The sequence below is a fragment of the Corapipo altera genome, unplaced genomic scaffold (genome assembly GCF_003945725.1).
Source record: "Corapipo altera isolate COAL_440 unplaced genomic scaffold, ASM394572v1 49, whole genome shotgun sequence".
NCBI classification, from domain to species: Eukaryota; Metazoa; Chordata; class Aves; order Passeriformes; family Pipridae; genus Corapipo; species Corapipo altera.
The window spans coordinates 20,847,164-20,861,045 of NW_020884879.1; the positions used below are offsets into that span (position 1 = coordinate 20,847,164).

The 13,882-nt window shown below is 36.0% G+C and overlaps 1 protein-coding gene across 2 annotated transcripts in view; it reads right to left on the minus strand.

Moving 5' to 3' along the window:
* SNX16 (sorting nexin 16) overlaps nucleotides 1-13,882 on the minus strand; it is a 29,378-nt gene that overhangs the window by 3,331 nt on the left and 12,165 nt on the right. For both annotated transcript variants that reach the window (XM_027638596.1, XM_027638595.1), the window contains exons 4-6: nucleotides 11,888-12,036; nucleotides 6,276-6,345; nucleotides 1,660-1,796 (exon numbers count right to left, since the gene is read on the minus strand). In XM_027638596.1, coding sequence (XP_027494397.1) covers nucleotides 1,660-1,796; nucleotides 6,276-6,345; nucleotides 11,888-12,036 — 356 coding nt within the window. The remainder of the gene's footprint in view (nucleotides 1-1,659; nucleotides 1,797-6,275; nucleotides 6,346-11,887; nucleotides 12,037-13,882) is intronic.

The window sequence follows — 13,882 nt, forward strand, 5'->3', positions numbered from 1 at the left end:
GAGTTGGAAGGGACCTACAAGGAACACTGAGTCTAAGTCTTAAGTTAATGGCCCATATAGGGATCGAGCCCATAACCTTGGCATTATTAGCACCATGGTCTGACCAACTGAGCTGATCTCAGGGTCTTATTTCTTTTGGGTTCATTTCTCCATCAGACAGACAAGCTGAAGTTCTTTAACAAGATACTGAGTTTTCTTGGTAATTTTTACAACTATAGATCACAGAAATTATTTTCCATCAAGACTTCAGACACTACTTGGCTGATTTTCAGTAATTTTATACATCTGGGAAACTGGCAGGGTGTTTGTGTATTTAAAAAACATAATCTACCTATCTATCTTCAGGGAAAGCACTACAAAATAAAATCCCTTTTTGCTATTCATGCCTTCTTATCTTTAGCCATACAGAATTTCTTATCATTACGTTTTAGCAAAATGCAAGTTATTTAATTTTTATTGACTATTTCTCTATTTAAGCCAGCAGCACACCATATCTCTCTTGTCAAACAGGAAAAGCATCTTTCAAATGTAATTACTTGCTTTCAGGAATAAGTGACAAACTGAATATGGTATCCTGATCAGAATTTTCAGTAAGCCACAACAATTCCACTTAAATCTTTTCCCATTATAGTTCACTTAAAACTTACAAGGTGTGGTTTGTCACTCAATCTGTATATGCCAGACTCAACAACACAGACAGTATGTAAAATAAAATTCATTTTGAAAATAATTTTTTTTTTAGTTCTGTCAGTGTCTCTGGTCATACACAGACACCCAGGGGATGTTTTTTCACCCGATCTCATTATCAGGAAGAAATTCTCTACTATTAGGAGGAAATTATTTCCTGTGAGGGTAGTAAGGCACTAACTGGAAAAGGTTGCCCAGACCAGCTGTGGATGCTCCATCCCTGAAAGCATTCAAGGCCAGGTTGGATGGGGCTCTCAGCAACTTGGTCTAGTGGGTGGCATCTGTGCCCACGGCAGAGGGATTGGAAGTAGATGATCTTTAGGGTACCTTCCAACCCAAATCATTCTGTGATTCTACAAAATTCTAGTGGGACCATGGGAATTTACTCTTTTGCTAAGAAAATGCTGCAGTGACTGACTCAGCAGCTCTAATGGGACACTGAATAGCATATCAACTCCCCTGCCACTGCTACAAAATTTAGCAGACAGGCACCATAAGACTCCACCATTTTTTCCTTGGGTTTAAATGGACAATCTCCAATGTTATTTAAGTATCTTCAGCATCATTTCTGGCAATTCAGAACAAAGTTAAAGACTTTATTAGACATATAATTGCCTGATCACTATGTTCTGTCAAAGCTTTGAGTACAGGCAGATTTTTATAACTCAAAGTAATTTTTCCCCTCCTCTCATCTCTAGCAGGGCATTTCATGTTTCCAACATTTCAAAAGCAAATTTAAAGGATTAGGAAACAATCAAACTTACTTTAGAGAGAAAAGATGGGACAAGTTTCTCAGTCATTTGTACTCAATAACTTTTAGCCAGCACATGAGAAAGAGCTTACTGAAAATATTGCTTTGTGTGGTTATGTATGGAAAATGTTTTCCAAGACTGTATCTAAAGCTGGTACTTGTGACTAGATAAGGTATTTTTATGGAGATAAACTCCTAAACTCCATAAAATTTCTACATACCTAATTCTTCTTTCAACAGCATCTATATGAAGTTGCTTTTCACTCAGCAATTTCTTCAGCGATTCAACTTCCCTTTGTTTTTCAAGCAGTTCTTTTTGTAGGCGATAATTCGTTTCCTCTAGAGTTTCACAGAAAGCCTAAAACACAAATTTAAGAGCATCTTCAATTTAACTTCAGTGTACTGCCTTTATTGATTTTTCTTTTAGAAATATCAATCTGTAATAGAATTGTAGCTGCTTTTCTTCAGGCTGATTACATAAAAAGCTATGTAAATTTTAAAAAAAAAGTTCTGTCCTTAATAAAATAATGCTGCTTTGTTTTGAATAGTGAATTTATTATACTAAGCTGCAATGCAAATAGTTTATCACATAATTTGTTTGTCTCACAAAACTCTAAAGAGAAACTTTAGAAAAGTAGTGCCTGATTTTGAACCGTCTTGCCTATACAGAATATAGGCTGAACTCTCTGCTCCCTTTTCTCCTCACAAAGCTTTGCTTCCACATGACTTGGAAATCAATTTAAAAGTATCTAATTATTCCCACAATGCAAAGAACATTCGGATTGAGTTACATGTTCATTACCCAAGATAAAGACAAAGCCGTACAGTTCTGTACCAAACACCTGTTACAACTATGGAACCATGACAGAAGACCAATACAAAAACATTTTGAAGAAGTTTAATGGAATGCTGTGAACACCCAACTACTCAGCCATGACAAGTATGCCATGCTCCTCTGCTGAGCATGACACGTATTTATAGTACACTCTGATGGATTTGACAATGAGCAATCTCAAAACTTAAGGTGATGAGCCAGTGTCTCATGCAACATCCACTGAATGCAGGAAGTGACAGAAGCCTTGGCACAGAGCCTGCTCATCTCTTACTGGAAAGCACAAGTCCCGCAGCAGTACCATGCAATTCTGATTTAATAATTTACATGTTCTCAATAAGTAAGAATCTCATGTGGGCTTTCTTGAGTTAACATTACCAGCAACTAACCACTAATTCAGAGTCCGACGACTGTAAATGTTTTATACGAGCTCAGTTAAGAACAATGCTGTTAAGACACTGTTTTTCTTAAGTTTTAAAACAGGCTACAAACATCAAGAAGGTACTATCCTTGGCTTTAACTGAAGCAGATTCATCATCCTTAAAATGTTAAGTTTTCCTATAATTATACAATTCAAACAAATGCAGAGTTTTCCAATCCACTAACCATATTTTTTCATTGAATTTTAATTTATTTTGTTGACTCAGATAGGAAATTTATCTTTTTTGACAGACACTGAAGGCCAGTCACCAGTTAAATTATAGTTTTATTCATGTCTAATAGAGCCAAGAACATGTGGCATGCAATTTACTCTTCACACAGCATTTGTAGTGATTGCTTTAGCTATCACTCCAGTTAAGCAGTCATCCTGTTTCATCCACGCCAATCAAGTAAATTTGACTGTATTTTATACAAATATTTGGTGTTGCAGGCCCCTAGCTCAAAACTGGCCATTATTTAAGAATATATATTATTTCTACCTTTATATTTATGTGCATGGAAATTTCCCTATTCACAAAATAGCTAAAAAATATTGCATAAGTGTTGTAGACTGTTTCATTGCTCTGCATGAGAACTGAAAGCCTTTTGGAAAAACTCATCTCTACTGCAGTCTGGATATCAGCTGCCCGAGGAAAGGAAGTCACTGTTCTCAATGAGTAAGAAAACATCAACATATTCTGAAGGAGGTTGTAATAGCAGAAAGGTGAACCAAAGCTGAGAAAGAGAATGGTGTGTAATGAGATATCTTGCTCTTTTAATAGCTGGAAACCTGGAGTCTGGGACAGTTCTAACACCCAGGTTGGACCAATTTTCCCTATAGCTCTGAAAGGGCAACAGAACTAAGCCAGTTGGAAGACAGCTTTGCTTCCTTCTTCAGTGGATCATGAAACACAGATGGCTGGGAAAGGATCTGTGCAAACAGCTACCAAGGACATGACAAAAAAGATTGCTTTAGTGAATATTTTGTCTACTTTTCTGTGATTAAATTTCTGTAAGGTCTAGTTAGCTTGTAAAGGAAGACGTACCTGTATCCCTCCCCCTAAAAAGATAAATATGTTTTGGCAAGTCCTTATGGAACTGGAATAGTAGAACAGACATAAACCAAACAGAAGACATCCATATTTCCATTATCAGGAAAACAGTAAGAGAAGATTTTTTTTTCCTGGCAATGCTTTGTATGAAAATAGTAAGACAAAACAGACATAATTTTTGAGCTACCTTTAAAAATGAACTCCAGGAATACATATGTGAACCTTAGTGCTTTTCCTGTAGTTAGGCAGTTTAGGAAAAGCAAAGCAACAACCTGCAAGGGATGGATATAAGTTACTTTTGGTATTTGGTAGGACTTCAGGCTCCTAACAGCCACAACCCAAAAAGCATGACCATGACCATGGATTTTAGGTTGAACAGACTTCAATCTCTTCAGGAACCTGCTTGGAAGAAAGCATCCACGGGAAACTACCTTGGAGAGAAGAACACTCCAGGAGAGCTGGTTGATATTTAAGGATCACCACCTTCTGGGTCAGCAGGTAGAGCTCAACAAGTATGAAATCAAGCAAAGGTTGCAGGAGGCCTGTATGGATGAGCAAGTAACTCTGAACTGACACATAAAAAGCAAGTGTACTAGGGGTGAAAGCATGGAGAGGTGACCCAGGAAGAATATAAGGTTGCTGTCTGATCTTACAGAAACAGGGTTAAGAAAGTGAAGGACAACCTGGAGCTGAATCTAGCAAAGAAAACAAGAAAGAACTCAACAAGTACATAATCAACAAAAGGAAGACTAGGGAAACCATGGACCTGTTGTCTTGACTGGTAAAGACCAGCCTTCAGTAATTCCAGACCTCTGCAGCCAGAGGAAAAGACAAGGAAGGGCATGACAAATTTACCCTCAGTGGAGAAGGGACCAGGTCAGGGAGCACTTAAACAGCTTGTACATGCATGTAAGTCCATGGGGCCTGATAGATGCACCTGTGGGTGCTAAGGGAGCTGGCCTGTTGTCCACCAGAACCCCAGGTCTCATGATTCAAATATCACAATAAAAGATAATGGACTTGAGCATCTTTCATGTGATGAAAGGAAGAGAAAGCTGAGAGACTTTAGTCTGGAGAAGAGAAGACTTGGATTGATCTTACTGATGGGTATAAATACCTGATGAGAGGGACTGAAGAAGAGGGAGACAGATACTTTTCAGTGGTGCCCACTGACAGGACAAGACACAATGAGCACAAATTCAACCCCAGGAAATTCAATCTGAACACCTGAAAACACTTTTTTACTGTGATGGTGATCTAAAACTGGAACAGGTTACACAGAGAGGTTGTGAAGTCTCCTCTGTAGAATACTGAAAACCTGACTGGACATGGTCCTGGGCAACCTGCAGTAGCTGACCTTACCTGAGCAGGAGGGTTAGACTAGACAATCTCAAGAGGTCTCTTTCAACCTCAATCACTCTGTAATAAGGTGGAGTGTCCTTTGGAGAGCAGAATTTTAAGAGTTGTCTCTAACAACTTAACAGAATACAGCTATTTTAATGGTTTGATTAAATTTCTGTGGTGGGAGAATAACACTGAGACTTCACCACAGCAGGCATTATCGAAATTTCAATGAAGGCGGCACTTAGATTTTTTAATTATGTGAACAAATAATTATGGTAATTTTTAAAAATTTTCATCAGCTTAAATAGCAACAATGAAAAGTGATTATACAGAAATCAAATATGAGCTTGTAAAAAAAACATGCACACAGTAATCTAGCAAGAGCCAAGGCACTCCTACTTACATGCAAAACAAACTGGTAAATATAAATTTAGTTGAAGGAGCATCAGTTAACATTCACAATTTCTACAAGACTAACAATGTATGTACAATTCTAAAACACAGTTATTCTATAAAGCAAGAAAATTAACATCATCTGTTCTAGGCAGACTCGATACAGCTCTGCATGCCAACGAAATTTACTTCTAATAAAACATGCATGTTGCAAGGCTGCTGTTTTACTACACTACTTGTAGTGTAGTAACATGTCACTAATTAATTTTCTGCAAGAACACTATTTTTAGTGGTCAGAATTAATCTTTTCATTACATTCATTACATGGGAAGGTGTCCCTTCCCACGACAGGTGTGTTGGAACTAGATGATCTTTAATTCCTTCCAACCCAAACTATTCTATGATTTTATAGCAAGAAACATTTCACTGCAAGACCTGAAGTCCAAGGCATAAGCATTATAATAATGTGATGAATGCAACCTTATAAAATCTCTCCTTATATTCAGTAGTTCCCTTATATAAGCAGTTGCAGTTGCCTTAAAAAACAAACGCCATCCACGGCTCATAAAAGACAAAAAGGAAGATGATATATTTTGGGACAGGGATGAAGTAGAGCAAAGATGATCAGCATGCACCAATAATCAGACTGGACCCATTTTATAAAGACAACCTTTTGTGATTTTTGTGAAAGAACCGAAATAGAAGTGTTTCATTCCATACCATGCAACAGATCTTACAATATTCTAACAACAACTGCCTTTTGCATTCTGATTTTATCCTATTACTTAGCACTTACCCTGCTCTCTTCTAGACTGTCAAAAGGACCCGGAGGATCATCCAGACAAAGAAATTCTCTCACTGCAAGGCTTTACCAAATAAAAGAGAGTGAATTACTGAAGTACAAAACCAGCAACAACAAATATGATCATACAAGGGAAGTATTTCTTTAAAGGACACAAACACCTAGCCTCAAATTTTACCCCCAAGTATGCAAAATAATGTTAACAAAGTATTAAGCCTCAGTTGTATGTGTTCACCAGGAAGAGTATTTAAAATGTAACTTATGAAGATGAGTAAGCAACTTTAGAACATGATTTTTCATGTTCATTTTTTTCAATTTTAATACAATTTGTCGCTACATGACAACTGACAAGTTTATCACTTTGGTATTGAAGATGTATGAAAAATTCCCCTGGTGAAAAATAAATATTATAAGATGGATGAAAAAGTTTGTTGTTAATATCCATATGCAGATCCCTTCAGGTAATATACGGAGAACTAAACATCAGTACTAAAGCATGTCCACCTGTATCCACTTTGCTAAGATCGTAATCCATTGACATATACACAGTATATAACTTTTATATATATAGTACATATTTTTATACATACAGTAAGTAATTTTTAATATAAAGAATAAGTTATAAAATAATAAGAGATGTGCCATGGATATGCTACACAGCCATCTCTAAACATACATTTTAAACTAATGCATTCCATTTAGAATTGTGTAACAGCTGTCATCCCCCTCTGTGAATCGCTTTGCAAAAGTCAGAAGAAGGAAGTATGTGTAATCCTGTGGTTTACTACAGAGTATTTCAAGCATCTTGCTCATTCTACCTTCCAAGTTTAGATTACTTCTCAGAGAACTCAAACATCTCCAAACACGTCCCTTCAGCTACCTTTTTTAAGATTTTCCTGCTTGTTTATATTCATTCTTCTACAAATAACCTCCAATAAGAACACTGTATTCACAATTAATTAGCAAGCAGTAACATGAGCAACGCTGTGCTTGCACTCACTACTTGAAATCATCTCCTACTGCAATGAATACACAAAAGTGGATTTCCTGTCTCCTCCTCCCACCTCCTGAGTGGAAGGCAGAAAAGGCAGTAATTTTCTGCCTTCCACTCATTCTCTGCATTTGTGGTAGACATGAAGTACAAACACAAGAAAAGAAACTTTCACCCAGCTACCAATCTAATCAAATAGCTTCAGGTGTGGCAAGCAAAATGAGGAGAAATTTCTTCAAACACGAATCACTGATTATAGCATCACTTTTAGTTCTAAAAAGGCTCTTAAGAATATTTATCTAAACTACACTTAATGCCTATTTTGTTGTTCGATTTTTCTAAGTCTGCTTTCACATGCTTATTGCATATGTGTAGGTACAGGTGGCCAAAGGTTGGCGAGAAATCTTGTCTTTGTATCTACTTTTACCTCATCAGCCTTTACACCAAACTGAAATTTTTTTTTCTATAATCATTCCTCTCCCTACTTAATTTATGTGATAAATATTTTACAACTATCCGTCCATGATCTGTGCAAGCCATAAGCCTAAATCTGTACTATTAAAAGAGCTTCTCTCATGTACTCAAATAAATAATGAAAAATTCTGCCACCTAAACCAAGATTATCAACTCCAATTAGCACAAAAAATGATAGCTGGCAACAATTCATCAGGGAAATGAACAGAAAACATAACTTGAAACAAAATGAAAGTTATTCAAGCATATAAAGTATGTTTCAAGGTGAAGAGCAGGGTTGTTTTTTTTTCCCTCCTCTCCAAATAGTTTAATATGTTTGAGATGACCCTTTTCTGACATGATGCTCAAGTCCATTTTTTTAAAATGAAAAGAACAATTCAACCATTAAGATGCTGAAGTAACTCATATTTGCCCAATACAGAAGAACTGATTATGTGGAAAAACTTCTGCTCACCATTTTTCTTCAGCATCTTAATCCTTATTCACATATGCAGCTCAAACATATTTTAAATGTATTCAGTTATTTTCTTGTGTTATTAAAGGGTAACATTAACATGGCATAACACACAGTAATGCTTGTGAGTGAAAATCAAAATATCCAGAAAAATAAATGTAAAAAATATCTAATCCACATATATCATCTGCTTACATCAGGTCAAACTTTTTTGCTTTCCCTGTGGCTGCTGGCAGAAAACCGTGTCTTTTTCTACAGTTTTCAAAACTACTCAAAATTGAAAGCTGTAGATTCATTATTTTACATAAGGAGGTCAAGAAACCTAAAGCCACAGGTCAACAAAAAGATTGTTTCTTTACCTAAAATACGCACCTGATGGCATAAACATTTATCTGCAGCCTACCTTTACTCAGTCTGCTCTGACCCTGCTTCCCCCCTCCATGTGTTACACCTTTTGCTTTCATTTAACAAATAGAAGATCCTGCCTTAAAAGTATCACAGAAATCTTTTGTATCACGTAGCAGAGTTTCCTGTACATGGCTTCTTTCTTCACTTGTGTAGTGGCCGACATCCCTCTCCAGGGAGGCAGCAATGCCAGCATAAGGGGCAGTGTGGCACATTGGATCCCTGACTCAAAGCTGACCAAGCCTCTTACACGGGGCAGAGGCAGGAGAGCTGTATCATCTCTATAAAGCCAGATGACATTTCTGTTTAGCAGAAACATCTTCTTTCTCCCACTTCATGAGTTATATGAAATTTTCCTGAACACATTAAACTCTAAGAGAATTTCAGTTTGATCTTTCACTGAAACTTCAATATAATGCAAAATACAAGAACAAGTCCATGAAATAGGTGTTAAATTTAGTCCTCTTCACACCATCCTACATCTTATCTTTAAATTACTTTGTGAATCTAGTTTTATTAAAAAATAGGTATAACCAAATGAGGTCTCCTATCCCTGAAGGGCAAAATTCCCACAGTCAGTGTCCCAGTGATGATAAAGCACATAAAGCACAAAGAGAAATAAAGAGACTTCTCTACAAGGAGAAAAGGCTCATTTGGTTTTGGTGTGACCCAAGCACTTTGACTTATTTGCAAAACTGTAGAAGTAAATGGTGAACTTGTAATGGGAAAGCATGGTCAGATGCTCATCATTGCTCATGTGAGGTGCAAATATTAATTTCCATTAATAGTAACTTTTATTCTGTGATAAGTGGATAAAAATATTAAGGTGGATCGAACCTCACCAGTTATAATCAGTTCCTGAGGAATTCAGACCTTCCACTGGTTATATTAGAATATAACCTGTATCAGTAGGTTATAAAGTTTCTTAAAAAACTTCGTCTTCATGCAGAGTGTTACACAGCCAAGATCAGAATTCCGAAAATCACATTTCAGGTAACCATCTGTTCATTAGCCAAAATACAAAGAGATTCCAGAAACATTTTATTTCCTTTTTGTATCAGAGGAGCAATGCAGTCTAAAAGTTATGGTTTCAGTTTTTGCCTTAAATCACGACACAGTATTTTGTCCAAAATGTTCCATTATTAAGATATATGCAAGCTAGTTGAATACCAAACTAGCTGCAACAACATGAAGCACAAAGCCTTCAGATTATTTTAAGTAGACTAAAAGTCCATTCCGCCCACTAGTCTGTCTCCAGCAGCATAACAGAAGTGACATTTAGGGAATAATAGAGAATAATTCCTTTTTTTTGGCACACCTATCATTGTGTAATTTAACAATAAGGAAGTTCTTAAACTTCTTGGCTGCATACCTCACCCACATAATTACATTTAATAGCCACTGACACAGAAACTCACAGGTTGATCTCAATTTCTTTTTGAAACCATTTAAGCTTTGTCTTTGACATCTCATAACAAAGCTTCACCACTCAGTGTGACATACTGCAAGATGACTATGAATCATCCAAATATTAACATTCTTTACTCACCTTCCCTATCCCCTTTGATGATTTCCTATGCCTTGTTTAGCCAGCTCTTACCCAAGACAAGAGACTAAAGAGAAAAGAACTCTTCTTGCAGGGAAATTTTTCTGTAGCTTCATCTGTTGTTGCTTGCTTTCTCTGTACCTCTAGCAGACACTTCTTTTGAAACTGAATGCTGTGTTTTACCACTGGACTACGTGGAAGTACAATTCAGATTCCCATAGCAATAACTTTTATCCCCTTTTAAGTTCATCTAACAATTTTAATGAAACTTTTTGACTATTGCTGAATACTGAACTGATTCAGAAAACCAGTGATATCAGTACCAATAGTTATTTTCCAGGTTGTAAAAAACAGAGTTTACAAATCTGCATGGATGTACTTGCTGTCATTTTGTACTTCAAGACAAGAAAACTAGTATTAGTCACTCAGTGCATCATGATCCTTCTACAATAGTTCATGATCTCAGACAATTTCAAGATGTTCCTGAACATTGGTGTCCATAACTGTGATCTAGCTTTCCACATGTAATACTCCTAAATTTCCATCAATCCTTTTCCCCTTGTCTTTTAACCATTCTATTTGAGCCTTGTCGTAAGTACTTGCTTGTTAGATTTCCCTCTACAAAAGATATTATTGCTTTTTCAAGTATTATTTTTATTCATCTCCTAACCACTTTGGGGTTTTTTTTATTAAAATCAGTACCAAAAGTCAGACTTATATATGAATCTCTAGTTTCCAGATACAGCAGTCAAACCTTATAAAAGTGTGCCAAAAGCAGTAACAGCCCTTCTACTAAAAAGTAAAGTAGATATAAGCATTATATGGTCTCACACCCCAGACTGGCAATTTTACATTTTAGTTCCTTTAAAATTCTTGAGGTAATGCTGTTTGCTTTAGCAAATTCCTTATTCTTTGTTTTGAATGAAGTTTCAGATGATGATACATCCTCAGACTCATTCCTCAAAGAACGTCTGGTACAGTAACCTTAACTTTTTTATTTCTGCTGCTGGAAAAAGTTTTTAGAACTAACTGCTCTGCCTCTAGCAATCTGCTTACTCAAATTTCATTCTGTTCTGTATTAAAATAATTTTACACTTCATTTGCCAGAATTATGCTCTATTCATCTTCCAGCTTTGGAATAATCTCCCACTTTGTATGAAAGAAAATACTGTTCAAAGAGACTTACGCACTTTGTTGATTAAACACATTATGTTTTTTAAACTGTTAGGAAATTTTTTATTTGTCTTTTCAATTTACTTACATATAGCAATCTACAGATGTACTCCTATTACTATCGCGCATCACGTAAGTTAAAAACCTGTAGTTTAATTTACATTTTAAAAACTGATTCCAAACAGTGTAGGTACTTTCCACTATGAAAGTATAACTTCTAATCCTAGTATAAATTAACGGTATATCAATTCTGCATTAAGCACAGAGAAGTAATGTTTTAGGAGTAATATGGGATTAGTCTAACATTTTAAATATTACAACTGTTATTAGTTATCCATGTACAATTCGAAATACTGCAATTCTTCTCTTTTGTTTATGTTAAGATAGGATTAATTTGAAAGGATGCTAAATAATTCACATAATGACGGAATGCACAAAATGAACGCTAATAAATCCCTTACCACATTGCTCAAAGACACACTGCTAGAGTCTAGGAGTTGATAAGAGCAGTTTGGAAAAAAAAAAACCAAACACAAATGCAAAAGCAAAGTTTAATCACATACCAGTTAGCAATATCTTTATGAGCTACTAGGTTCTGGAGAAATGCTTGCAGTCCCAACTGTCGATCTTCCAAGAAGTCAGGATTATAATTATCCTTGAACCAGCGCTTTGGTGGAAGTGCCAACCGAAAGCCCGGAAACATATCTTTTAGCTGAAATTGAAATGAAACCCAATTAAAAAAAAATAAAAATCAAGAAAAAAGTCTCATCAAAATACTAATTTTGACACAGGCACTGACTTCACTCAGAATTATGAGATCTTTCTGACTTCTGCTAAGTTCAAGCACAAGGTAAGTCTCAAGCATAAGTAGTACAATTCAAATTACAGCATAAATTGCAGACATAGTTCTGTCACTTGCTGTGCTGCCTTATGCAATCCAATGACCTCTCAAACTTACCAGATAAAAATGGGAATGAAAACCTTTGCTTTCTTATTTAATGTCCAGTATCAGATGACTAAGCATTTCAGTGGTGTTTCTTCTGAAGTACTCAGGGACAATAAGTATTATCTATCTATCTGTAAAAATCCATTACAGATCTACAACTCTGCAACTTATCTTTTTTGGGAGGCTAGCAGGCTAAATTACAACACATGCCTGACGATACTTCTGGTGAAGAGTAGCTCTTTGTACACCCAGAATATTAAAATTTCAGTACGCATGTATAGCTCAAACCCTAGTAGTAACATGTAAAATTGTACTGAGTTACTTAAGTAGCAATGGGGTATAGGTGACATTAGAAATATCTAGTTTTTTTTTTAATTCCGAAATGAAATATGCAAATGAATGGAAGCATAAAACTATATAACAATGAACCTATCAAAAAATGCCAATTATTTTTCTAATATGCTTAACTATCAACACTTGCATAAAAAACAGTTTTTTTAAGCCTTTTCTTAGCAGGGATGCTTGACACAGAAAAATCTTGGAAGAAGATTTACAACCAGCAGGAAAAAGCAAACTAGTTTTACAAAATCTGATATCCCAACTGCCACAAGAATTGTTTAATCTTTTTTTCTGAATACAGGATCAAGCCAACTTTTGTCAGAGATGTACTGCATACACCTAATATATTTACATGAACGCTCCAGTGCCAGGGATTTTAGAATCTGCCTTGAAAACAGTTTAGCATTCAGTGTTTACAAAGCTGCAGTGCAATTCTTCAGTGGGTGTCCTGATCCTTGCTCAGCAAAATTTAACCCTTGACAAGTGTTATCTATTTAAGTACTCTTTATGGACTCACAGAAAATGCTAACGGGTAGCTCTTTCAGCAGATTAAGTTTTTACAGATACTGCATTTCAGATAGAATCTCTCTACATAGTTTCAAGGAAGAACCACGTTAATGGATCACCTTTTCTCATACAAGTACCATTTCACAGCATGAGAAGGGTGCCATTTAAACATCACAAGTATTGTATATTAAAATATCCCACCATAAATACCAGTTTCTTATTTACAGAATAGTTTATCGTCAAAGCCTTGCTCTTTTTTTCTGCATTTAATTATTTAAGTGTATGTTTTCCTCTTTCTGAATTTCATCTTGATATTAGACTCCTCTTGATATTTTTAAGTTTATCTTTGGTCATCCACCGTTCCTTCATCTACTACCAAGTAATCATAAATACCACATATATAAGTATCCTCTATGCTCCATAACAGCTCTTAAATTGATAATACTGAATAGGACTGAACCCAGAGATTATAGCAAAATGAGTTCCTGTGTTAGTTGTACAGGAGACCGCAGATAACCATTGCTGGGAAAGCTTTTCAACCACACAGATGTCTGCATAATGGTTAACTTCACTTGTCTGGTCACATGGATCATGTAATTTATTTCTAAGGAAAGAGTATGCCTACCCACAGACTACTACTTTTGTGGATGAAGAGTATGAGAAAGCCAACTGCTGTCAGCAGACTAATTTTCAACAGCACACTCCTAGGGCATTCTTTCTTTAACACTCCTCAGACCCAGCAGGAGGGTCAGACAAGTTATTCTGG